This window comes from Mus musculus, chromosome 2 (assembly GCF_000001635.26).
Source record: "Mus musculus strain C57BL/6J chromosome 2, GRCm38.p6 C57BL/6J".
NCBI lineage: Eukaryota > Metazoa > Chordata > Mammalia > Rodentia > Muridae > Mus > Mus musculus.
The window spans coordinates 101,678,420-101,701,801 of NC_000068.7; the positions used below are offsets into that span (position 1 = coordinate 101,678,420).

At 42.8% G+C, this 23,382-nt stretch overlaps 1 protein-coding gene across 2 annotated transcripts; it reads left to right on the forward strand.

Moving 5' to 3' along the window:
• Traf6 (TNF receptor-associated factor 6) lies at window positions 1–23,249 on the forward strand. 2 transcript variants are annotated; one of them, NM_009424.3, is made up of 8 exons: window positions 1–201; window positions 2,406–2,608; window positions 6,060–6,377; window positions 10,045–10,195; window positions 11,637–11,795; window positions 13,009–13,080; window positions 15,836–15,913; window positions 18,244–23,249. In NM_009424.3, the coding sequence occupies exons 3-8, from the start codon at window positions 6,082–6,084 to the stop codon at window positions 19,078–19,080; spliced, it is 1,593 nt and encodes a 530-aa protein (NP_033450.2). In that variant the 5' UTR covers window positions 1–201; window positions 2,406–2,608; window positions 6,060–6,081; the 3' UTR covers window positions 19,081–23,249. The 2 variants fall into 2 exon arrangements, with proteins under 2 accessions (NP_033450.2, NP_001290202.1); NM_001303273.1 differs by lacking the exon at window positions 2,406–2,608.
• The last annotated feature ends 133 nt before the right edge of the window (window positions 23,250–23,382 follow it).

Sequence of the window (23,382 nt, forward strand, 5' to 3'; positions counted from 1 at the left end):
TAGCGAGCTGAGAAGGCGGAAGCAGCGGCGGCCGCGGCTGGGGCTGAGGCTCCGGCCGTCGGCGGACGCAGCAGCCGCGGCCCACGAGCCGGGAGTTTGGCGTCGGAGCCACTTGGTCTCGGAGTGCCGTGTATGTAGGCGACGCGGCGCAGCCCGGGGAAGCCTTCCCAGTTGGTTGTGAAGTCTCAGCGTGTACGATCGGTGAGTGAGCGGCTTCGAACTAGAGTTCCGGCGGCCGCGGGCCCGGGAGAGTCACCCCCGGTTCCCCACGGGACAGGGACCTGTCGCCGCGAGCCCTCGCTTCCCACAGATAGGACTGGCCATCTCCACGTCCTCCCTCGGGTCCGGGACTCCGCCCCCTTGCCCCCTCTCGTCTGGGTAGCCCTGGGACCCCCTGTCTCAGCACAAAGCCACCTCTGTCCCTGTCGCCTGACAGGTGCAGGATGCGCCCACAGTCCTCCCACGAGCCGGAGGAGCCCTCTGTGCCCTCCCCGGGACTGCGGGTCTCCCCTGCTCTAGCCCCACAGGTCCTGAACCCGCCCCTGGTTTAGGAGCCTCTCCTGGCGTTTCTGTCGCCTTCCGGCACACGGCATCCCTCTCCCCAGCCCCTCTCTTCCTCACCTGGTGTTTTCCCCTGTCCGGGGAAGGAAATCGCCTGCTGGGTTTTCCCGTCCCTTCCAGCTTAAATTAAGAAAAGAAAAGAAAAGAAAAGAAAAGAAAAGAAAAGAAAAGAAGAAAAGAGAAAATCCCTTCAAACTCCCAGAGTGCAGGGGAAAACTTTTTGTGTGCCCTTTTAAATTCGAGAGCGGTTCTAACCTAAGCAGCAAGTTTAAAAAAAAAAAAAGTACGCTGACACCAATGTTCCCCTCCCCACCCCTGCGCTCTCTCGATTGTTCCAGACGCCGTGTTGCTAAAGCTGTTCCTAGTATTTGGCTTCAGGGGAACTCCGGATGAGACTTAGACTGTCTTTGTGTGTGAACAGAAAGCACCTAACGCTTGGATGTATAGGATTAGCTTGTTTTCTGAGAGCAGTCCGCTAGCCTGTGACAGACGTCTAGAAACGAGAACAATTTGTCACAGCCGAAGTATTATATTGGCTTTGAGACTTGAGCTGCTGGCCTTTCATACCTCCTTTGAGGATGCCGGGGTGGGGAGAGCTCTTTTTGGTTTTTGAAATGGAGGGTAAAGAGGTGTCATGTGACTCGAGGAAAGTGTTTGAACCAGTGGCTTAGCCACATGATAGATACAAGAATCATATTTGAGTTTCAGCCTTGATGCCCTGTATATACTATTTCAGTATTATAGCCCTGTTTTACTTGATATCTGCTCCTCATCAGTTTTAGTCACTTGACTTGTATAAAAGAGGGTCCAAAATTCTTGGGTTTTAGAGATGCGAACAATCTTCGAGTAAGGAAAAGATCCTTGAATTTGAGTTCAAAGGTAAATTACATCAATCGAATGTTTGTATTATTTCTTAACCATTGTAACACATTTTCGGATCTTTGTATTTTAAGAATGGATTTTTAAGGATTTGGTAAATGGTTGCTGTTAGTAAAGTTTGGGTTTGATTTTTTTTTAACAGAATTATTTACTCTGTGTGTGTGTGTGTGTGTGTGTGTGTGTGTGTGTGTGTAGGCCTTCTAACATAGGCTCGCCTATGGAGGTCACAGGGCAATCGGTGGGCCCCATCTAGTGAGCTCTTTATAGTAGAGAATTAAAGGTAACTTGTCAGTATTTTCTTCTACGAAGTTTTGATTTATGAATTATATGTTATTTATATATGCACTCCAGCTGACTTAGAATGTGTAGGCAAGGCATTTGACAGCATTGTCTCTGAATTATAAACTGTACCTAGATAGAGATCTGTAGATAGAAGCCATGACTTCTGACAAGGCTGATTTTCTTATTAATGCACTGTGTCGTTGAGAGAGGTTGGTAATGGTTACCTCCACGGCGTTTCATTAAAGCCTGCCTTGCTAGGTTGTAAGGGCCAAACAACTGCAGTCATGAAGGACCAGATTAAAGAAAGACTTGAATTCTGCCCCTTCTGTTCATGGATAGAGCCACCTAAATAAGCTCTTTTTTAAAAAGCTGTGAAAAATATTTATACCAAAACATATGAACTTATTTTAGTGACTTTGGATCTCAATTTTGTAGCATCTCATAAAGGGACTCCCCAGAGCATAATGTTTCTACACACACTGTTCTTACCTTATGTCCTTACCTCTGTAACTGTGTCCGCTCAGTCCTCCTTCTTCTCGTTAATGAAGACAGCCAATAAGACCTCAGAGGAAGGCGGGACTTAGTGAGCTCTTCCCCAAACCCTGAAGATGTTCCCCAACTTGGCAGTATTAAGGAGAGAATCTTTATCCTTTTAATTGATTTATTTATGTTTATTTGTGTAGGGTTGTGTGTGTCTGTGTATGCCTCATGAGTGTAGCCCACGAAAGCCAGAAGAAGGTGTCAGATCCCTTGGAGCTGAAGGGATAGTTGGTAATAAGCCTTCTGACGTGGATGCTGGCACGGAAACTTGGGTCTTCTGGAAGAACTACAGTTGTTCTTAGCTGCTGGGGTGTCTCTGCAGCTCCCAAGGAGGGATCCTGAGCAGGTAATCATGGCTACTGAGAGAGCTAAGAATACAGTAGGTGTGTGAGTCCCAGAAGACTGCGGTCCCCATCACACTTCCTGTGATCTTGCCACTCCTTGGTCCATGAATGCTTGTATAGGTTTTGGGTTAGCTTTGTTTGTTTTTGAAACAGGGTTTCTCTGTGTAGCCCTGGCTGTCCTGGAGCCTCTCTATAGACCAGGCTGACCTCAAACTCAGAAATTTGACTGCCTCTGCCTCCTGCTTGTCTATGTTTTTTCAGAGTGCACTACATACTTACGGTATGGTAGCTCACGCCTTTAATCCCAGCTCTGGAGGCAGAAGCAAGTGGATCTCTGTGAGTTTGAGGCTAGCCTGGTGTACAGACTGAGTTCCAGGACAGCTAGGACTGCACAGAGAAACCCTGTTGGGGAAAGAGGGGGGAAGTGCACTCCTTCAGTGGAAATTGTTGCTGTTAGGCATGTTTTCCTAGAAATATGTAGTTCATAAAAGTTCTCTTTAAATCAGATGACAGTCAAATCTTGACCTGAACAGCAAGAAAGCAGTATAGAGACTGTCTGTAAGCCGAATTTTAAATTAACCATTTGGCAGGAAAGGAAGACAGAAAGTTCGTTCATGCTGTCATGTGGCCAACACATATGAATATGTGCTGTGCAGCTTAGTGACAAATGTAAATGTCTCAGAAGTAGCTTTACTAAGCAAAACAAAAACAGTTACAAAGTTGAGTTTAACTGTATTGTTATCAAAGTTATATTAAATGGATATTCTTATACATGCACTGTGGGGGTGAAGATTAGAAAGTCTTTGATACACATTGGCTAAGCAACATCATGTATCAGAAATCTTTAGAATTTACACGCCCTTTCACCCAGCAATTCTGCGCCTATGACTAGAAACCATGGCTAAGGAAACAGATACAAGAGTGTGCATGAAAAGGAACATAACAAAGGATATAACCCATAACTCTATGGCATAACTCTTATTTTGTCCTCAGATAGGAAGGCAGTAAAGAGGATTCTACAGTCAAGTCTTTGGATGAGTGTATGCCCATGCGTGCCCAGTCCTGCTGTATGTCACCGTCTCTCATTCCTTCCTGTCCCCCAGTGTGAAGCAGCCTTTCCTAGAAGCTCACATTAGAAATGGCAAGGCTTTGGGAGATAATTTCAACTTTTAAAACTTACATCAAAAATAAAGTTAAAATAGTGTGAAATCACTGCTGAGTCATTGGAGTTATATCAACTCAATATAATAATGCTGGACAACATTAAAGAGAAATAAATCTTAGATTTATTTATTTATTTATTTATTTATTTATTTATTTATTTATTTTTGTCAAAACCCAGATACACATAATGTGGTGCATAGGTGCCTAGGCTCTGCGGTCAGGTAGACTTTGGGTTTGATGGAACTCTGTTACTTTGCTGATGACCTCTGGCAAGTTTTAAGCTCCATGGTTTTCACTCTGCTAAGTGAGAACCGTACTGGGTAAAATGTATGAAAATAATAACTTGTTCTGATTGCCAGGTACAGCTCTCAGTGCTGAGTGCATATTAACATATGTAATCCTTGCAGGAACTCTCAGGTGGAACAAGAGAGGAAACTAACGCAGAAAAGGATTATGCACTCTGTCCAAGTACTGACCAAGTGACTGAGAAAGGCCTACCAGACTGTCCAGCCTAGCCTGAGCTCTGTGCTGCGCCACAGTACTGCCCATGCAGCCAGAGCACTGCCACCTTAGGCTTTGGCTTTGTTGTTTTGTTTGTTTGTTTAAGATTTATTTTATTTTTAATTATTTGTATGTGTGTTTACATACATGTGAGTTCAGGTGCTTATAAACGCCAGATCCCTTTGAGCCAGAGTCACAAGTGGCTGTTAGTCACCCAACATGGATGAAGGTATGAAACTCAGGTCTCCTGAAAGAGCAGGAGCTCTTAACCACTGAGCCGTCCTTCAGCCCCTTCTGCTTCTTTGTAGGTGCCTATCAGATAGGGATCGAAAGACTTGCAGCATATAGAAAGGTGTATGTTGTTAGTGGTAGAGAGCCATGAGCACCCATCTTTATTTCCAGTTCAGGAGATTGAACCTAGAGCCTCACATTGCAGGCGAGGCCTACCTCTGGGCTGTTTCACTAGCCTCCTTTTGACTGTTTTGAAGCAGGGTCTCACTATGTTGTCTAGGCTTGTCTAGAATTCTCTGTTCCCCTGGCTCAGGTTCCCTAGAAGTTGGGATAATAGACCTGTCCCTACTAGACCCAACTAAGAATTTCCTTCTTTTTATTATTATTGTTATTATTGTTAGGGGGTTTTGTTATTTAATACATTTAGGTATTGCTGTGTGGGAGGAGGGTAGATGTCATATGTATGGAGGTCCGAGGACAACTTGTGGGTTCCAGGGATTGAACGCATGTGGTCAGGTTTCGAGGCAAGCATCTTTACCCACTGAGCCATCTCAGGGATCTGGTAGCTGCTGCTTAATCCTCCATTTGGCATAGTGGAAGAAAGAATTTTTGTATAGACAAGCATGGAAGTAATTGTCTGCCATATTGACTAGAGGTTTGAATTCTGCTTTGAGAATTAGAGTTTATGTTAGGGATTTTCCTCAAGGATAATTAGCTAAGCTAAAGACATGGTCGGTCACGTATGTAAGATGGCAGTTTAGAATTTGAAGGCATCCGTCTGCTCCTGGTTTTCCATAGGCAAAGAGACCTCACATGTTTTTCCAGTCATTAGTAATACAACATCTGACCTGGCTGAAGGCAGAGGGAGACAAGCGTACACTTTTAAATTCCATTCTTTCTATAGAATAGAAATCACCAGACTGGGCATTTAGAAATCCACATGGCATTTTAGATACAGAAAAAGAAAGTTGCCAGTGGTTCCAGCTAGTTGCCCCAGGTCACATTCCCACAACTGACTGTGGCCCTTTGGCTCCCTGCTGTCTGTACCGGTCCCTTCAGTTCAGAGCCCCTAAAGGACCTTCAGTGACATAAAGAACTGGCTCAAGCTGGAGAGGTAGCTCAGCAGCTAAAGGCTCAGCTCGCAGCCACATCTCAGTAGATGCCTAGTAAACATTGACTGTTGTGTGGAAAATCTTGGGCTAAGGTCTGGGCAGGACAGCAGCCTCAGTCCTGTAAACAGATGACAGAGGAAGGTATTGTATTGGAAGTGCTTCACTGTTCAACCTTCTGTTGCTGCAATAGACCACAAACTTTCCTTGAAGGATCTACGTAGTCACCTTTGTAGTCTGCATAGGTGATTCATAAACATCTTGAAGGAGGGAAAGAGATAATTTACCATGAAGTTGTAGTTATGCAACACAGCTCAAAACACTTAAAGCTATTTTGTAAATAACATTGAAACATTATGGTGAACTATGAGGTGGCTATATTAAACGATCTGATCTATTTGCATGCTAAAGCGTTTTGTCGTTGTTTTTCTTGTTGCTGTGTTTGAAGATCGACTGACAACAGAGCTACTATGAGTCTCTTAAACTGTGAGAACAGCTGCGGGTCCAGCCAGTCGTCCAGTGACTGCTGCGCTGCCATGGCCGCCTCCTGCAGCGCTGCAGTGAAAGATGACAGCGTGAGTGGCTCTGCCAGCACCGGGAACCTCTCCAGCTCCTTCATGGAGGAGATCCAGGGCTACGATGTGGAGTTTGACCCACCTCTGGAGAGCAAGTATGAGTGTCCCATCTGCTTGATGGCTTTACGGGAAGCAGTGCAAACACCATGTGGCCACAGGTTCTGCAAAGCCTGCATCATCAAATCCATAAGGTATTTGATTTTGAGAAAGCATGGTGCCCTACAGCAACCAAATGTAAAGAGCATGTTAGAAACAGGCCATCCCAAGAATAGGCAGACAGAAAACACTGGTCAGGAACACAGCAGAATGGACAGAAACCTGAGACAGTTGGGGTCCCATCCCAGTTTGTACTACGGTATGAACAGAGGCTTGCTTCCGTGTCTTCCCACCCAGCCTCCAGGAAAACTGCAAAGTCCATAGCGACTTTTGCCTCAAGCAGTTCTATTGCAGACTAGGAGAGGATTCTGTGTTTCATGAAAGTAGTATTTCTAATTTGCCTTAAACTCAGCTACTTGTGCAGTGGTTCTCAGCCTGTATGGTTGCAACCCCTTTGGAAGCCAGACAACCCTTTCAGAGGGGTTGCAGATCAGATATTCTGCATGTCAGATATTTACATTACAGTTCATAGCAATAGCAAAATTACAGTTTTGAAGTAGCAACAGAAGTAATTTTGTGGGCACGGGGGTCACCAGAACACAAGGAACTGACTGTTTTAAAGAGTCTCAGCATTAGGGAGGTTGAGAACCACTCTCTGAGAAGTCCAACCAGGTGAGGAATGCTGATTCTGTGAGTGATTATATATTCTTTATTAGATGTGGTAAATTCTGTTGCCTCCTGTCTGTGAGCAACTGTAAAATGACCAGCATTTCCATAATCTAATCCCTTTTTTCTGCTACAACCTCACCCTCCTCACCCAGCTATACAGTAGTGTGCTGCCTGACATCAGCTCTCACAGACCTCCCTCCTCCTAGCCTTGCCCTCTTCCAGTCACATTACAGAAGCCAGATTGGCCCTGGTGTACAAGGCAAATGTCATCTCGTTGGCTCAGAACACCCTTCATGGATTATCTGGGAGTAAAAGTCCATGCGCTTCATTTTCTGCCCTCTCCCAGGGCTCATGCTCCTTCCATCCCTTTCTTCGTGCTGCCCATTGTACACATCGGGCACAGGGCTACCTTGTGAGCTGGAACACACTGATAGGTGTCCTGGCTACTCTATACCATGGCAAGTCACAGCCCTACCTGCCTTCCAGCACACCACATCTTCCTTACCACATTATACTTTTCTCATGTTCCCCCTGGCACTTTTGCCCTTAAATACCTTGTAATCAATGTGTTTTGTCTGCTTGTACAACTAGAAAGTAGATCCTTAGGGTGTTATATTGGTTTTCTCTAGTTACAAGATCAGCCCCTTCCCTACAGTAGGCACTTAGTGATTGTTTTAAGTGGATTAAACTATACAAGAGAAAAAGATCGTCCTTCGGGTCAACTAGGTCTCACCTCCTAGGTTCTGTTACCTCCACACTGACCAACAGTCTATAATCCACAAATGGATTAATCCACTGAGGAGGTCAGAGCCTTCGTGTAGTGCCAATCACATCTCTAACCCTCTGCTTCGAGCATTGCTGCATCAGAAAACAAAGAAAAATGATCCCTAAGTAGGCTAAGGCCATCTTGGGCTGCTCGGTGGTCTATACATTTTCATCTCTCAATTTCTGTACTTGAAATTCAGGTGACCATATCCATACCTGGAGCTTGAATTAAATACAGGGGAACCACACATCTCTTCAGTTTGAGGGAATGTATTCCCATTACATTAGTAAGAGCTTTAGGAGATAGGGTTATTAATTTGTGTGTTTGTTTCCCAGCCATGGCACTATTAATATTTGGGGCCAGATAATTCTTTATTGTGGTAGAATGTCCTCTCCCTGTTAGGCCATTGGCTGTGTCCTGCTATGTGTTCCCTAGATGCTAATAATGTCACCTTCAGTCCAGCATGTGAGGTCTTGGTGTCTCCTGGGGCAGATCAGGGTTTAGGCTCATCCTCCTGTATATGTGTTTTAAATTAGGTAAAAATGATAGCACATGGGACATGCTGATTTCTTATAGGTAGAGATGTGCACTGTTTTACTGAGTATCCAGGAAAGTGGCTGGTTAATTTAGAAGTCTTTGTAGCAAAAGATTTCGGAAGTTGTAGGACAGTGATATGAAAGAGACAAATTCCACAAAAGGATGTCTGAGGCTTTATTCCCCCATTTTCTTCAAAGTTAGAAGTGGCTGTGTATTATCACCTCAGTGCCCTTAAGAACAGCTTCCAAAAAGGCTTCATTCACTGCCATTCAAGAAATCAAAACAGCTCTCCGTCTAATTTCATTATCTTTGGATTATTTAAAACTATGGGTGATGGCTGTAGGCTTACTTTGTAAAGTTCTTACTTTCTCTTAGATGTGTATGTTTTACAGATATGTTCCTGACTTTCTGGGTTTTAAATGAATCTGATGGTTTATTATGTTTCTGTTTTCAGACTGAATATGTAGACCTGGTCTTCCAGGAGCTCCCTGGGTAGCCCAGGCTGGCCCTGAGTGCACAGAGATCCCACCCCTGGCATGCATTCTATAGTCCTAGTCAGGCCCTGTTAAGATAAATCTCTGTACTTCACTTTGATTGGTTCTGTGCTGCTTGAGAGCAGACGCCATGTCCTGTCAGAGCAGCAAAAGCAGTGTTGAACGAATGTTTCTTCACTTCATTTTTATGTCAACCAAACGATTTTATTCAATGTTTTGTGCATTGTCTAACTGGAGTCGATGCCACAATCTACAACCTGTTGGCTTCCTCAGATAGGCAGCGTGGTGCTATATCTATATATTTATTTCACAAATGAATTCATGGCGTGGTGCTATATATATTATATTTATTTCACAAATGAATTCATCAACTCTACGTTAGTGAGAATCCTGGCCGCACAGAAACACTATGAGAATTTGCTTTTGCTTTAATCCCAGGTCTGGGGTTTGGGGGCGACTTGGGACCGTCCACAGCAGCTGACTGTGATTTGCCTCCTGCTCTAGCAGAGGCGTGGTTTTGCCAACTGCAGATAATTTCTGTGATTGTGTGACATTGGGAACGCTGGGATCTTTTTCAGAGGCTATATGGGAGAGGGGTGGTTGTTGGTCGTTCATGGAGATTGGTTGCAGTTTGTTAATGGTTGTGCTCAAAGAAGAAACAAAAGGAAAGAAATTAGATTCAGGGATCACCCCCCCCTTTCCCCTCCTTCCCCTTGACTTTGTAAAATCCTGAGTTTTTCCTCCTGTCCCCGTGTTCCCAGAATGACGACTCTTTGACTCAAATATATTTATAGATACCTCAGCCATAAGCTTTGGCTGTTCCCCGTTTAAATCATAACTTAATATCCCATTTATTCTCATCTAAGTTCTGCCACATGGCTTGTTACCTCTGCTCACTTCCCATGCTTCTGACCTCTTCCATGTTCCAGGCCAGTCCTCCCATGCTTGGCTCTATCCCAGAATCCTTTCTAACTGCTGGATGCCCACCTTCAGTTCTACCCTTTCCTATTGGCCCTAGGGTATTTATTGACAAGTGATGCAACCATACAGTACACAGAGATTTTTTTCTGCGCCTCCCTATCCTTTCTCTCCTATCTAGTACGAGGGGGTGAAACAGGGATAAAGGGTGGGAAAAAAGGAGAACCTACAGAGTAGCAAAGGCCAGCTACACTCTACAGTCCGCATCATTCTGGCGTTACCGTGCCATGTAATGCATTCTGTTGTTGCAGATGGAGAGCCAGCTGGTTTCCATGTGGACGGTTCAGGCTACTAACTCTAAGTTCCTACTTCTTTTAGGGATGCAGGGCACAAGTGCCCAGTTGACAATGAAATACTGCTGGAAAATCAACTGTTTCCCGACAATTTTGCAAAGCGAGAGATTCTTTCCCTGACGGTAAAGTGCCCAAATAAAGGCTGTTTGCAAAAGATGGAACTGAGACATCTCGAGGTATTAAGGGTATTTTCTTTTTTTTTTTTTTTTTTTTTAGGGTATTTTCTAGCTGTTGTCGCAGTGTCGTCTCTAGAGCATGAAGCCTTTGTTCTGTTACCTGTGTATTGTAGGCTATAGGAATTGGCTAACAGGTCCTTGCAAAATACTAACAAACTTTTCATCATTAAATACAAAAACTTAGGAAAAAAATTTTTTTCTGTTTCAACTTTGTCCCAGCAATAAAAATAAGTCTGTGTTCTTGTAAGCTTTCAGATCAGGCCATCTACAATGTAACTGTTGAAGAGTTCCTTAATTGCAAGAATTATATTTTATTCCCATAACTTTATTTCTCTAATTTTGAATTTTTTTTTAAATAAAAATGTCTTCTAGCCATCATCTCAGCATCTTGTTTCTTTCTGTTTCTGTGTCATGCAGGAAGTATGACAACCTCACACTTTCTGTGTTTCTAAATTGCACATTGTACTATTCACTAAATATTTATATAGTTAAAAGAACTAACTAAAGCAATGAGATAATTTTCTTTTTAATTAAGGTAAATCAATTCTTTGTTGTTGTTGTTGTTTTTAACTAGAAATAAAATATGGATAATATTCTGTTTGAAATAAATGTTTAGGGCATATTTGAAGTCCATTACTCTTATTTAGCTCTTTCTCTTTTTTAAAAAAAGATTTGTTCATTTGTGTGCACGTGCATTTATGTGCATGTTTGCGTGTGTGCAGTGCCAGTGGAGGCCGGAAGAGGTACTGGAAGCCCTGCAGCTACAGACAGTTGTTAGCAGCCCAGTGTGGGTGCTGAGAACAGAACTCCGATCCTCTTGAAGAGCAAGAGTCACTTCTAGTCACTGAGCCATCTCTTCAACCCTTTTTGTGGGAGTGACCTTTTCAGCACAGTTTAAAATCTAACTTCTTTCTAAAACTTCCCTAACTGGAAGTATAAATTTGACACTTCACATTCTTCTTGATAAACTTGACATCCACAATAATTAATTGAAATTTTTCATTAAGACCTTCAGACTGTGTATGGCTAGAGAACGTGGACTTCAGTCACCGTTCTTACTTGGTTTCTGTTGCTGTGATTACTCTGACCGAAAGCAGTTTAGGGTAGGAAAGGGTTTGCTTGACTTAGAGTTCCAGATCATAACCTGTTATTGAGGAAGTCTGCTGGCTACTCACAGGCCCTTGCTCAGCCAGCCTTCTTATCTAGCCCAGGACCACCTGTCCGAGGAATGGTGCCATCCTCAGCGGGTGGGCCCTCCCACATCAGTTAGTAGTCAAGACAGTCCCTCAAGTGAGACTTTGTTCTTGTATGACTTAAGTTATAGCTAGTTGACAGTTAAAACTAATTCTGAAAGAAAAAAATGTATTATTAGAAGAGATTACCTTTAGAAAAAAATTTTTTAGGGTTTTCAAGTACTAATCAATTATTTTGCTTTATACAGGATCATCAAGTACATTGTGAATTTGCTCTAGTGAATTGTCCCCAGTGCCAACGTCCTTTCCAGAAGTGCCAGGTTAATACACACATTATTGAGGATTGTCCCAGGAGGCAGGTTTCTTGTGTAAACTGTGCTGTGTCCATGGCATATGAAGAGAAAGAGGTATGTGCTAATTTAAATCTGTTCATTGCTTTTTAAGTGCATATTTGAAAGTGTTAGCCGTACATAAGGATGTAACTACAAAAATGAATTTATATTATCGGTTTTTAAAAACTAACTTTTAAGAAAGGAATGCAGTTTCAAGGCACTCACAGTCCGTAAGTGTGGAGTTGGTATTTGCATAGCCTTACAAAGCATTTTCCTCCTTACTGAGAGTAAAGGGTGAACACAGCTGCCAGCAAAGGCAGCTGCTGGCTTACTTCCCTGTCTGAACTTTAATGAAGGATTCGTCATAGACAAACAAGTAGTATGATTACTGTGTAAGATTTCCACAGGCTTGTTTCACAAAGAGTGTGAGCTTTTGCATCTGTAAGAAAGACTTCATTAAATACAGCAAAGTGTGTTCCACTGGTGCCAAGTCAGTGCTCCATTCACTCCTCAGTATAGAACAGTGTGGTTCCCCGGCAGCCTCGTGCTGGTGGAGCGGTTTTCATTCTCCTGGGATGGAAGGAGGCTAGTCGGTTTCATCCTAACAGTGTTGGGTTGGGCTGACATTGAAATCCTTGCACTCAGTTACTTCCTTAAAATTTTATCCTTCTAAATTGTTCCACGGGAAATTGAGCATTTTATATTTCGTATGCTGATAAAATAGTCAAAATTCAGCCAACTTGCTACTAAATATGTAAAATCTCATTCATAATTGGAACAAATTGGTACCTTTCTCAACCTGAACACAGTGGGTGAACTTATGAGGAAAGTTATCTATTTCTCAGCATATCAAGTTATCCAGTGTTACTGGGTTCTAGAAAATGGGGCTCACCCTTCTGAGAACTCGGGCACCAAAGCTTGGGGCCCTGATGCTGTTTGTTTGTTCTTTTGCTCTAACTCACTGGAAACAATTGTAATTAACTTGTCGTGCTGCTGCTAAAAACTGATGCCTTTGGAGAATCCCACCATCAGCAAGTGCACTGTGTGCTAACCAGGGGTACTGCCGTGAGGTAACAAGGACCGAGCTAACTCTGTTGTGTATGCTGACACATTCTTTGAAGACCTCTGAAGACTGCGTCTCACTAGCAAAAGCCTCACATTTTAACCGTACATAAGCAAAGGCCCTTCCTTCACTTGCTCATGGTGAAAAAATGACTATCTATAAAAATCAATCTTTTTACTTTTTCAGATTTTCTCATACATTTCTTAATTCCCTCTTACCACTTAGATCCATGATCAAAGCTGTCCTCTGGCAAATATCATCTGTGAATACTGTGGTACAATCCTCATCAGAGAACAGGTAGGAATGAAACTCTTTTGCAAATCACCATTTCCTTAAGTGCTTAAACAACTGCTAAGTTTTTTAAATTGACAATTTAAATTAATAAGGTAAAATTAGTACATGTTTAGGTAATCTGCTTTTCAAAATATTATAATAATATATGTTCCCTTGGTTGGGAAGCCAGGTGGTATATGCCTTTAATCTCAGCACTCAGGAGATAGGTAGATCTCTTTTGAGTTCAAGGCCAGCCTTGACCACATAATAAGTTCCAGGACTACACAGAGAGACCCTTCTCCTCCCTGCCCCACAAAAAAGGATTCCATTGGAACTCAGGGGAGTAGAGAATTGACCTAGTGTGCCCAGGGCTCGTGTGATCCCTGGCACAAACAAAGCAATGAGCAAAAAAACTGAACCAAACAGATAATTTTAAGATCAAAACATTCAAGGTAAAGACCCCAACTTGAAGACAAAACAGACTTAGAGAGGAATGTATTTCTACACTGAAATGAGAGCCTCCTTGTCAGAGACTGGCTGAGAACAGGGGAGCAGGAGAAACCTCATCTGCTCAGTAGCTCGGGTCTGTGTCGTGCTAGCTCCTGGAGTGTGCAGAGGACCTGTAGCATCCCCGAGCCATGGTGATCATCATCGAAGGCAGTGATTGTGATTGAAAAGAAAAGGCTCTTATAATTATTAATCAAAAAAGGAGAATTCCATCCAGTTGCTATCTGTTAACGTTTAGGGAGTTGAATACCCACAACGGATGAATATTAGTCCCTAAATCTGTGTGTGCCCAGACAAGTCTGTAAGTGAGGAGACTCACTGACCATCGTACTTGTAGGAAGAAGCAGCAGGCAGGACCTGCCGCTTGACTGCTTCCCTGTATCTGTTAGTAGTGTTTTTCTGAGAATCCTAATTTGAATGTGTTAAATGTGTTGCTTATGAGGTCATCTCATACCCCTGATTTTCGTTTTTGTTCTCAATTAGTAGTTGATGGAAACTATGCTATACTTCTAAAAGCTCAACAAGAATAAAATGTAAAAAAAAAAAAAAAAAAAAAAAAAAAAAAAAAAAAAAGAATAAAATGTAATAAAGACAGAAGCCATAAATGAAACATCAGAAAAGTTGGACTTTGATCCTTGCTGTGCCGTTAACCCCATCTCGACCCACAGCTATGGCTCAATTTCTAGTGAAACTTGGGCCTACTTTTTCTGGGCAGGCTTCTTCCTTCCCTCTTTCTGTCCTTCCTCTCCTTGCTCCTTCTCCTTCCTCTACCCTATCTTTTCTTTTCTTTTTTTCCTTTCTTTTCTTTTTCCTCTCTGTGCTGGGGCTTTACATCCAGCTTCACACAGGCAAGTGCACTCTCCCAGCGAGCTGCCTGTCCAACCCCATGATACCTTTTCTGTCTTTGGTTGGTTGGTTTTTGTTTTTGTTTTTGTTGTTTTGTGTTGTTGTTGTTGTTGTTGTTGTTGTTGTTGTTGTTTTGAAACAGGGTCTCTCCACTTAGCCTTAGCTTGCCTGGAACTCACTGTGTAGACCAGGATGTTCTTGAATTTATGGGAATCTACCAACCTCTGCCTCTGAGTGCTAGGATTAAAGGCTATGCCATCATACCTTGCTCCCTTGGTACCATTTTTAAAATATGGCCTCCTTTAATTTGTCTCACCCTAAATAAGATATCTTTGAGCCCTCAAATCAAAGACCCATGGTGCACATGAATGTCCTAGCAGATACTCTAAAGAACATCCGCAGTGCCGAGAAGAGAGCCAGATACCAGGTCCTCTGGCTGTGCTCCAAAGCCATTCATTGTTCACTTCCTAACCATGATAATGAAACATGGCTACACTGGCAAATCTGAAAGCATTGATGATCACAGAACTGGGAAAGTCGTTGTGAACAGCCTAGGCGAGTGTGGCATGATTAACCCTAGATTTGACAGCTCAAAGGATAGAAAATGACAAAACAATCTGTCCCCATCCTGTCAGTGACAGAACAATCTGTCCCCATCCTGTCAGTGTGGCTTCATTGTACTGACAGCTTCACTTGGCATCGTGGACCATCAAAACAAACAAACAAACAAACAAACACACTGGAGTGGAAAATCCTGGGGTTCTTTTTCTAGAGATGTTAAACACTTAATAAAAGCCTCCATGGTCTGTGCTCAGGGTCAGTCCTTTTGAACCTTTCCAGCAGAATAGCAAATGTCTGGCAGTGTGGATTGTGCTGACTAGTGACATGTCTCTTAAATCAACTAGGACAGTCCTGTGACCAAACCTTCACTTGAGTTGAAACTGAGGCTGGTGTGCTGTATCCAGTCCAGGATGTGTGTGTCTCTACCATATAACGGCCAAGTTCCCCAGCAGAACCAAAATATGCTAGGGTTTCAGAGATAAGGTGATTTGTAGAAGGTTGTCAGATGAGAAGTAATGGATCTACTCAGTGGTTTTAATGAATATATGACTCGTCCCTTATTAAATGGTAGAGACCACAGAGAGAGCTTTGGGTTTACCGCAGTAATCGTCAGGGTGTTTTCTTGAAAAATGCCACAAGAGGGCACCAGTTCCCTACAGTAGAAACAAATCTATTTTAAGAAATGAAGTTTAGTAAATTAGGGGATAATATTGTAAGATGTTAATATTTAATTTCTCACAGAATTGTGAAGAAGCCATATATAGTTTTGCTTAGTATAAGTTAAATTTACTTTTAAATGTACCGACATTATCTAGAACCTGATATGCAGGGGAAGACATTTTTCAGCCTTCCTTTTGCTTTTCAGATGCCTAATCATTATGATCTGGACTGCCCAACAGCTCCAATCCCTTGCACATTCAGTGTTTTTGGCTGTCATGAAAAGGTACGTTTTCTTTGAATTCTAGAATATGAATTTAAAAATATATACTCAGATCTATGGCCTACTGAAGAATACTAACAAATTTTAAGTTTTTATAAAACATTTATATAAACACTGTTGGTGTAAATTATTATGAATACTGATACTATTACATACAGATACTTAGCAATGACTAAAGTATTTAAGCATGCCTGAACGAACATGTCTAAATTAAATGTCTTTTTTTTTTCATTTCTCTGTGTGTGTGTGTGTGTGTGTGTGTGTGTGTGTGTGTTTGTGCGCGCGCGCATGCATGAGTGTACATCAGTATGTATGGGGGTCTGTTTGTCCCATGCATGCATGTGGAGGTCAAAGGACAGCTTATAGGAGTTGCTTTTCTCCTTCTACCATGTGATTCCCCGGTAACAAAGGGCTATCAGTCGTGGTGGCATTATCCATTGTGCCATTTTAACAGCTGTGGACTGAATCTTAACAGGTGGGAAGAACAATGTTCAGGGCAGCCTTGGACCATGCTTCAGTAGTTGCTAGCGCCTGCCTCTATCAGTGGCCAGTGCCTCACAGTGGCCTGGAACTCTAGCCCCAGAGGATCCTCTGGCCTCTGTCGTACCTGCATTTCCGTGTACATTCCCAAACACAGACACACATGCACACCGATAGTTTAAAATAAAAATAAAATTTTACCAAAAAAAAAAAATCCAAGAAGACAAGGGAAAGGGCTGGAGAGATGGCTTAGCAGTTATGAGCACTGACTGCTCTTCCAGAGGTCCACATGGTGGCTCACAACCATATGTATCAAGATCTGATTGCTCGCTTCTGGTGTGTATAAAGACAGTGACAGTGTACTCATATAAATAAAACAAACAAATAAATCTTTTTTAAAAAAGACAAGGGAGAATGAATATGGTGATTTATTAAAGTATTTTTTGTTGTTGTTGCTGTTCTGCAGTTTTCTTTTTGTTTTGGTTTGGTTTTTAGTTTGTTTTTTTTTTGTTTGTTTTTTTTGGTTTTTTTTTCTTTCTTTTTTTTTTTTTTTTGTTATTCAGTCCAACAATAACATGGAAGAGTGAAGTAGAATAAGGAAAGGGAATATCTGAGTTTCACTAACAGCCCCCAAAATAAGGGCAGCATGAAAGTGAGGGGAGAGAGATGTAGGAGCCCAGACATATTAACAGGGAAGTGTAATAGGAACTAAGTAGATAAAGATAGGCAGAGAAAAGGCGAGACATCCAGAATGACTGGAGCCTTAGTCACTGGCTCAGAGGGAAAGACTTCAATAAAAGCAGGGAACACAGGTGGACGCTGACAAAGAAAGAGACGGTGTTTCAGTGGAATTGAGTCTCCTCAGTGCTGGCACATTCGAGTGGGGATGGCCCACGTGTGGCTTAGAACACTGCTTCAGGAGAGTCAGAGAGGGCAAAGTGGTATTTACAGGGTGGGCGTTATAGGAAAGAGAAGCAAACAGTATTCAGAACAAGTGATGCAATGAACGGGAAGCCCCACCCCTGTCCCCAGGGTAGCTTCAAAAGAGGGTCACCCTGTGAAGTGTCCGAAAGCTCCATGTGTGTTGGTCTCTTTCTCTCTGGGGTTGCAATTACATGTTTGCTTCTCCACTCTCCTTTTAATACATACCTCACAGTTTAAAAACTAAAATAGAATGGTAACTCATATTTAAATGTTACAAGGAAATTCTGTATTGTGTACATAGGGGGAAAACGTGACGTGTATCAAAATATTAGTAAAGACAGAGAGTAGGTAGCCTGTTTTCTTTTTACTCACCTGTATTTTCTGTTTCTGTAATATAATTATGATTATCTAGAGCATTTGGGACTTGGTGATCTTAGAATACTGTGGCTATGGCAGTTAGCAAGAAATCAGCACAATAAGTGCAAGCTGAAGACTTAACAGGCAGGCTTGGGTGGTTCAAACGAAAGTGAAGAAAATGATATTGGCTAAGGGAAGCATGACCCGTAGAGGTTTGCCTTGTTTGTGTAATGCAAAGATTCTATCCACTGTAATCTGAGGAGGGAAACATTAGAGGAAGAAGGAGCTTGCCGAAAAGAGACCTGGGTGTTTGTTGTCTGAGTCAGCAAAGAAAGAGGGGTGTAGATGCTGCTTTGACAGGCAGGAGGAAGTCATCAGAGTGACAGCTCAAAGTGTTCATCAGTTGGCACAATGAAATAAGAGGAGTATTTCATTGGATCAGGAGACAACAGAGAAGTGGGAACGATTTGAGGGAAATTGTGGTGCTCCTTTTCCGACCTCTTGCTGACTGGCCTGGTCCTTTTCCTCGTCCTCGGTGACATCCCTAGCTTACGGCTTGTGCTTCATTTCAGATGCAGAGGAATCACTTGGCACGACACTTGCAAGAGAATACCCAGTTGCACATGAGACTGTTGGCCCAGGCTGTTCATAATGTTAACCTTGCTTTGCGTCCGTGCGATGCCGCCTCTCCATCCCGGGGATGTCGTCCAGAGGACCCAAATTATGAGGAAACTATCAAACAGTTGGAGAGTCGCCTAGTAAGACAGGACCATCAGATCCGGGAGCTGACTGCCAAAATGGAAACTCAGAGTATGTACGTGGGCGAGCTCAAACGGACCATTCGGACCCTGGAGGACAAGGTTGCCGAAATGGAAGCACAGCAGTGTAACGGGATCTACATTTGGAAGATTGGCAACTTTGGGATGCACTTGAAATCCCAAGAAGAGGAAAGACCTGTTGTCATCCATAGCCCTGGATTCTACACAGGCAGACCTGGGTACAAGCTGTGCATGCGCCTGCATCTTCAGTTACCGACAGCTCAGCGCTGTGCAAACTATATATCCCTTTTTGTCCACACAATGCAAGGAGAATATGACAGCCACCTCCCCTGGCCCTTCCAGGGTACAATACGCCTTACAATTCTCGACCAGTCTGAAGCACTTATAAGGCAAAACCACGAAGAGGTCATGGACGCCAAACCAGAACTGCTTGCCTTTCAGCGACCCACAATCCCACGGAACCCCAAAGGTTTTGGCTATGTAACATTTATGCACCTGGAAGCCTTAAGACAGGGAACCTTCATTAAGGATGATACATTACTAGTGCGCTGTGAAGTCTCTACCCGCTTTGACATGGGTGGCCTTCGGAAGGAGGGTTTCCAGCCACGAAGTACTGATGCGGGGGTGTAGCGTCCATGTACTTGTGTTCAAAAACTAGGAACCATATGGGAAAACCGTGCCTTCCATGCCTGGCCCCAGTAAACAATGTTCAAACAAGCAGTGGGAGAGGTGTAAGGCCTAGCAGCAGATGTCATCAGTGAGGTCACGAGCCACTTCTTACTGTTAACAAATACCTGAGGCAGTTCCCATGGGAACCTACATGTCCCCTGTATCTTCAAAACGTCAACATTTGAAGGGCCTGTGGCTCATCTGTCTGTCAGGGTACCCCTTCACTGTGCTTCCATGGGCTATTTTGTCCGTGTACTTTACTGTAAAAAAGGCCAGACTTAGCGTGCTGCAGCTCAATCGTTTAATAAGACCGGTGCCTTAAAAACTTGAGGGGTTTTTAGGACACTGATTACTATATTAAACATGAAAATCACCACTGCCTGTGCTGGTGCCAGTAGAGAAGTTACCGCTCTGGTGTTGAGTTCTCATTTAGTTGACTCCTGTGAATTTCAGAGGCTTTGAACCATGATCCCTGGAAGGCTTAAGTTCTCAAGTACTCCCTCCTCTATAGTTCACTAAGGATCCAGGGACTGGTTTAACCCTTACTTAGTGTGAATGTATTGTCCACTGAACACCAAGCATCCCCCACTACTTTCCTGTTTTGAAATATGCTCCAGGCGGCCTCTTCCCAGTCTGTAAGACCGCGGTCATGTGCTTGCCAACTGCTGAGTGTTACTGCCATGGAACCTTTCTTGTCTGTCCCGTGCAGCTTGGTTTCCACAGCCGGTTGCATATCTTCTGTTGCTTGCAAACACAAAATCACCAGCCCAAACGAGTGATTTAGCTCACTAGCCATTAAATGGCATCTCGTGGATGATGACAGCAACTCTTACAGCCAGGAAACTTCAGCCCCTCTTAACTAGCTTTTGATTTAGCTTATAAGGTTAATTGAAATAAAATTGATTTTTCTCAAGGGGTTGGAGAATTGGCTCAGTGGTTAAGAGCCTTGGCTGCTCTTCCAGAGGATCCCCAGTCTGTAACTCCAGTTCCAGGGCATCTGACACCCTCATACAGACACTCATGCAGGCAAAACACCAGTGCACATAAAATTAAACAAACAAATAAATAAATAAATTGATTTCCTCAAAACAGAATTTATTGGAACTTGGGAAATTGTAGGTACCTGAGAGATGCCTAAACCAAGGTTGGCTATCACGGTTGTGTGGACACTCAGCTTGAGTGGTGGCTTTGTCCAGCTCAGTAGAGGTTCTGATCTGTGACCCTAATGTGGAGAGGTGACTGTCGTGCTGCTGTGTATTTGTTAATGTCCTGTACATATACAGTACTTTGGAGTCTAGTTCTCAGGGAGCCCTACGACTAGTTAGAGCCTTTGTAAGGAAGCAGAGGGGATCCTCTCCTGCTGTTTACACAAGATCAGCTATGTGTTCTGGTGGTAAGAAAGGCATCCGTGCCTTCAGCTGAATCAGAGACCCGAGCAGTGCTCTGACCTGCCCTGTTCCCAGAGAACGCTCAGAGCCTCCACCAAGGAGTCTGTTTCTCAGCTGTAGCCAGCCAGGGCCACTTTGACCTCTTCATTTTCCCCTGCTTCCATCCTTCCCCTATAAAGGTGAGGGGAAGACCTTGTCCCCTACCATTATCACAAGCTCATCACAGGTCTCTTCTGTTGGATCCAGGAAATGTGTGTCCCTTAGCTGTGCCTCCAGCAGCCCTGAGCTGCTTGTAGCAACTTCTGCCTAAGGAGCACTGCATGGTCTTATACTGTAGTTGTTTCCCAGTGGAGTAATAAATGTGGGCTTGTTTGTTGTTTCTTTAAAGCAAGCAGTAGCTGTGTCTATATTTATTTAGAAATTGCCTGAAGAAGATTACTCAACTATTTGAAGACTTATTTTCTATATGCCTTTCTTAATTTTTTTATGTTATATGTCACCACAAAAATATGAACTCCCCAACCCCCTCTCCGTTTTTTGAAAAAGGAAATGACATTTAAGAACTTCCTCATCAGATTTCTCTTTTTAAAATATCTGTATTAGGAAGAGCAGTCGTTTCCTGCCGTGGTTTTGACTTTTTTTAAAAAAAACTCTAACATCTTTTAAAGTTTTTTTGCATAAGTTAAACTGTTCCCAGCTTTAAATTGTCCTCCCTATAGGGCAAGTTGGACTAGGTGTTTCTAGTATCCGCATTGAGAAGCCCAGTGCTGAGCCACAATACTCACTAAAAGGCTTTCCCCGTAGAGGTGTGACTGCCCCTAACTGCTAACACGGATGGTTCACTGCAGTGTAATGTCCATCCGCTAGAATACACCTCAGGTAGTTTTAGAACTTGCAGCATTTGGTGTTTGTAATAAGCCAACCAGTTACTTTATGTTACTCAATTGCCACGAATGCAGAGTAAAACTAATCAAGCTGACATTCAAGGTCAACACTTAGTAAGGTCAACTCAGGATCAAGTCTTAGCCTAGAAAGCCGCTTTCTTTACTTCACCACTTTCTGAACATTCTCTTTGTACCAATGGGCCTATAAGAATCCGTATAGTCCAGAGTGCATTGGCCATCTTTCCTTACCAATCTAGAACACTGCTGAATTTAAAGTTGTTTCTTCTTAGAAAAATGCCTACCTTACTATTGAAGATTTTTCCCCAAGTCATATATTTCCCTCTTAGAAATCAGGCCAGACGGCAGTTCTAGTTTGGAAGTTGGTTACAGTCCTTTGGCTGTTACCATCTCTAGCCATTCTGCTTTCTTCTGGAGAATGAAGAGGAGAAAAGTGCATTAAAGTACAAAAGGTGTCCTCTCACCCTCGGAAGATCAACTGACAGGTGTTGGATGATCTCCAACAAGTAAATTTTGTGACCAGTATAAAGTTGAATTTGTACCAATATCAAACAAAGTCTGACCAATGTAAATTATGTGCACAATTAGAATATCTTCTCCTTAAGGAGAGGTTGCTTGTTTCTGCTTTACCTGGAGTTTCCTTCTTTCGCATGTGACTGGAAAACGTTTTAACTTTAACTATCGAGGTGATTCTTACTTAAGACTTTGAAGTGCTTTTCTCTCTTTTTCTGTCGTTAACACACATCTTTTCTTGACTTGACTCAAATTCTCGCCATTGTTACAGTTTTTTATGGGGTGTTTGGTGATTAGTTTGCTGGCTGCCTTGAGGGAGTGAACAGGGCACGGTCAAGCGTCGTTTGATTGTCTGTTGAAATACTCTTTAAATGTCGGCATTCTCAGGGTAACTGTCATTTGTTTCAAAGTTGATGTGATTGTCTGGGAAATGGATGGATGCTTCCCAATTCCCAGAATCCAGAAAAATGAAACCAGATGTGATCAACCTGAACTTGGGACACTCTCGGTCACAAGCGTTGAAGTCACTCAAAAAGGACTAAGCTAGTTATTTCTCTGTGGGTCCTCTGTGTCTTTGATGTTTTAAATTGCTCAGCCCCGCCCCAATAAATAAATAAATAAATAAGAAAAGAAAAGAGTTGTAGTTTTTCACATTGTGGAATGTGGAGAGGAACTCCTTTTCCTGTCCTGTGTCTCCTCAGCGGAGCCCAGCCCTGCCTGACACAGGAGAAAAGGGTGGCCTGTTGGTCACCTGCCCTTCAGAATGTAGCCCCATCTGACTCCTAAAACCCCAGTTTCCTTCAGTGCAGGCTCCAGGAGAGGGCAGAGACCCCATTCTGGTCACTGCTGAACCCCTGTTTTTAGCATACTGTGCATGGGCCTGGCCAATAGTCACAAGCTTTAATGGGAGCCAGGGCAGAAGCTGACTGGCTGCTGGGTAGCCTACTTGTCATGTAAGTCAGTTGGTAAAGTGAGAGTGTTCTTTTTTCTGCTTTTCTCCCGGGACTTTGCTACTGCAGTTCTCAAACATGGAAGTGAGTTTAAGACCTAGTGAACACCTCCCACCTAGGATCTGCAGTGACATTGGGTGTGCTCTGATTTAATGCTTCTATCATGTAAATTCTAATTTCTCCTTAAGGCTGTTCAATCCTGAAATAATTAAACAACTTGAAGTTGTATAAAATTCTCCTTGGAAACTTGTGATATTTTATTGTAATTTATCTTGTAGCTTCTGCTTTATGCCAACTTAAAATTTGTGGAAATGTTGTGAGGAACTTTACTCTTATGTCTTTGTCTACAGGAGTATTTTTATAAAGGATTTATTTGCACGTTGCTGGTTATGTAGAATGTTACTTTACTACTTGAGTTCATTCCATGGGTAAAGGTATAATTTGAGACACATTTTGCTAAATATATGATTTCAGGATTATGTTCCCTGGGGACTGAAAATGACTGATTTA

What these genes read in the sequence shown, in the direction of transcription:
- Traf6 (NM_009424.3), top strand. Translation starts at nt 6,082, where the DNA reads ATGAGTCTCTTAAACTGTGAGAACAGCTGCGGGTCCAGCCAGTCGTCC. An exon ending in CAATCCTCATCAGAGAACAG is followed by an intron (nt 13,081 to 15,835) that starts GTAGGAATGAAA and finishes TTTGCTTTTCAG; the next exon opens with ATGCCTAATCATTATGATCT. An exon ending in TTTTTGGCTGTCATGAAAAG is followed by an intron (nt 15,914 to 18,243) that starts GTACGTTTTCTT and finishes GCTTCATTTCAG; the next exon opens with ATGCAGAGGAATCACTTGGC.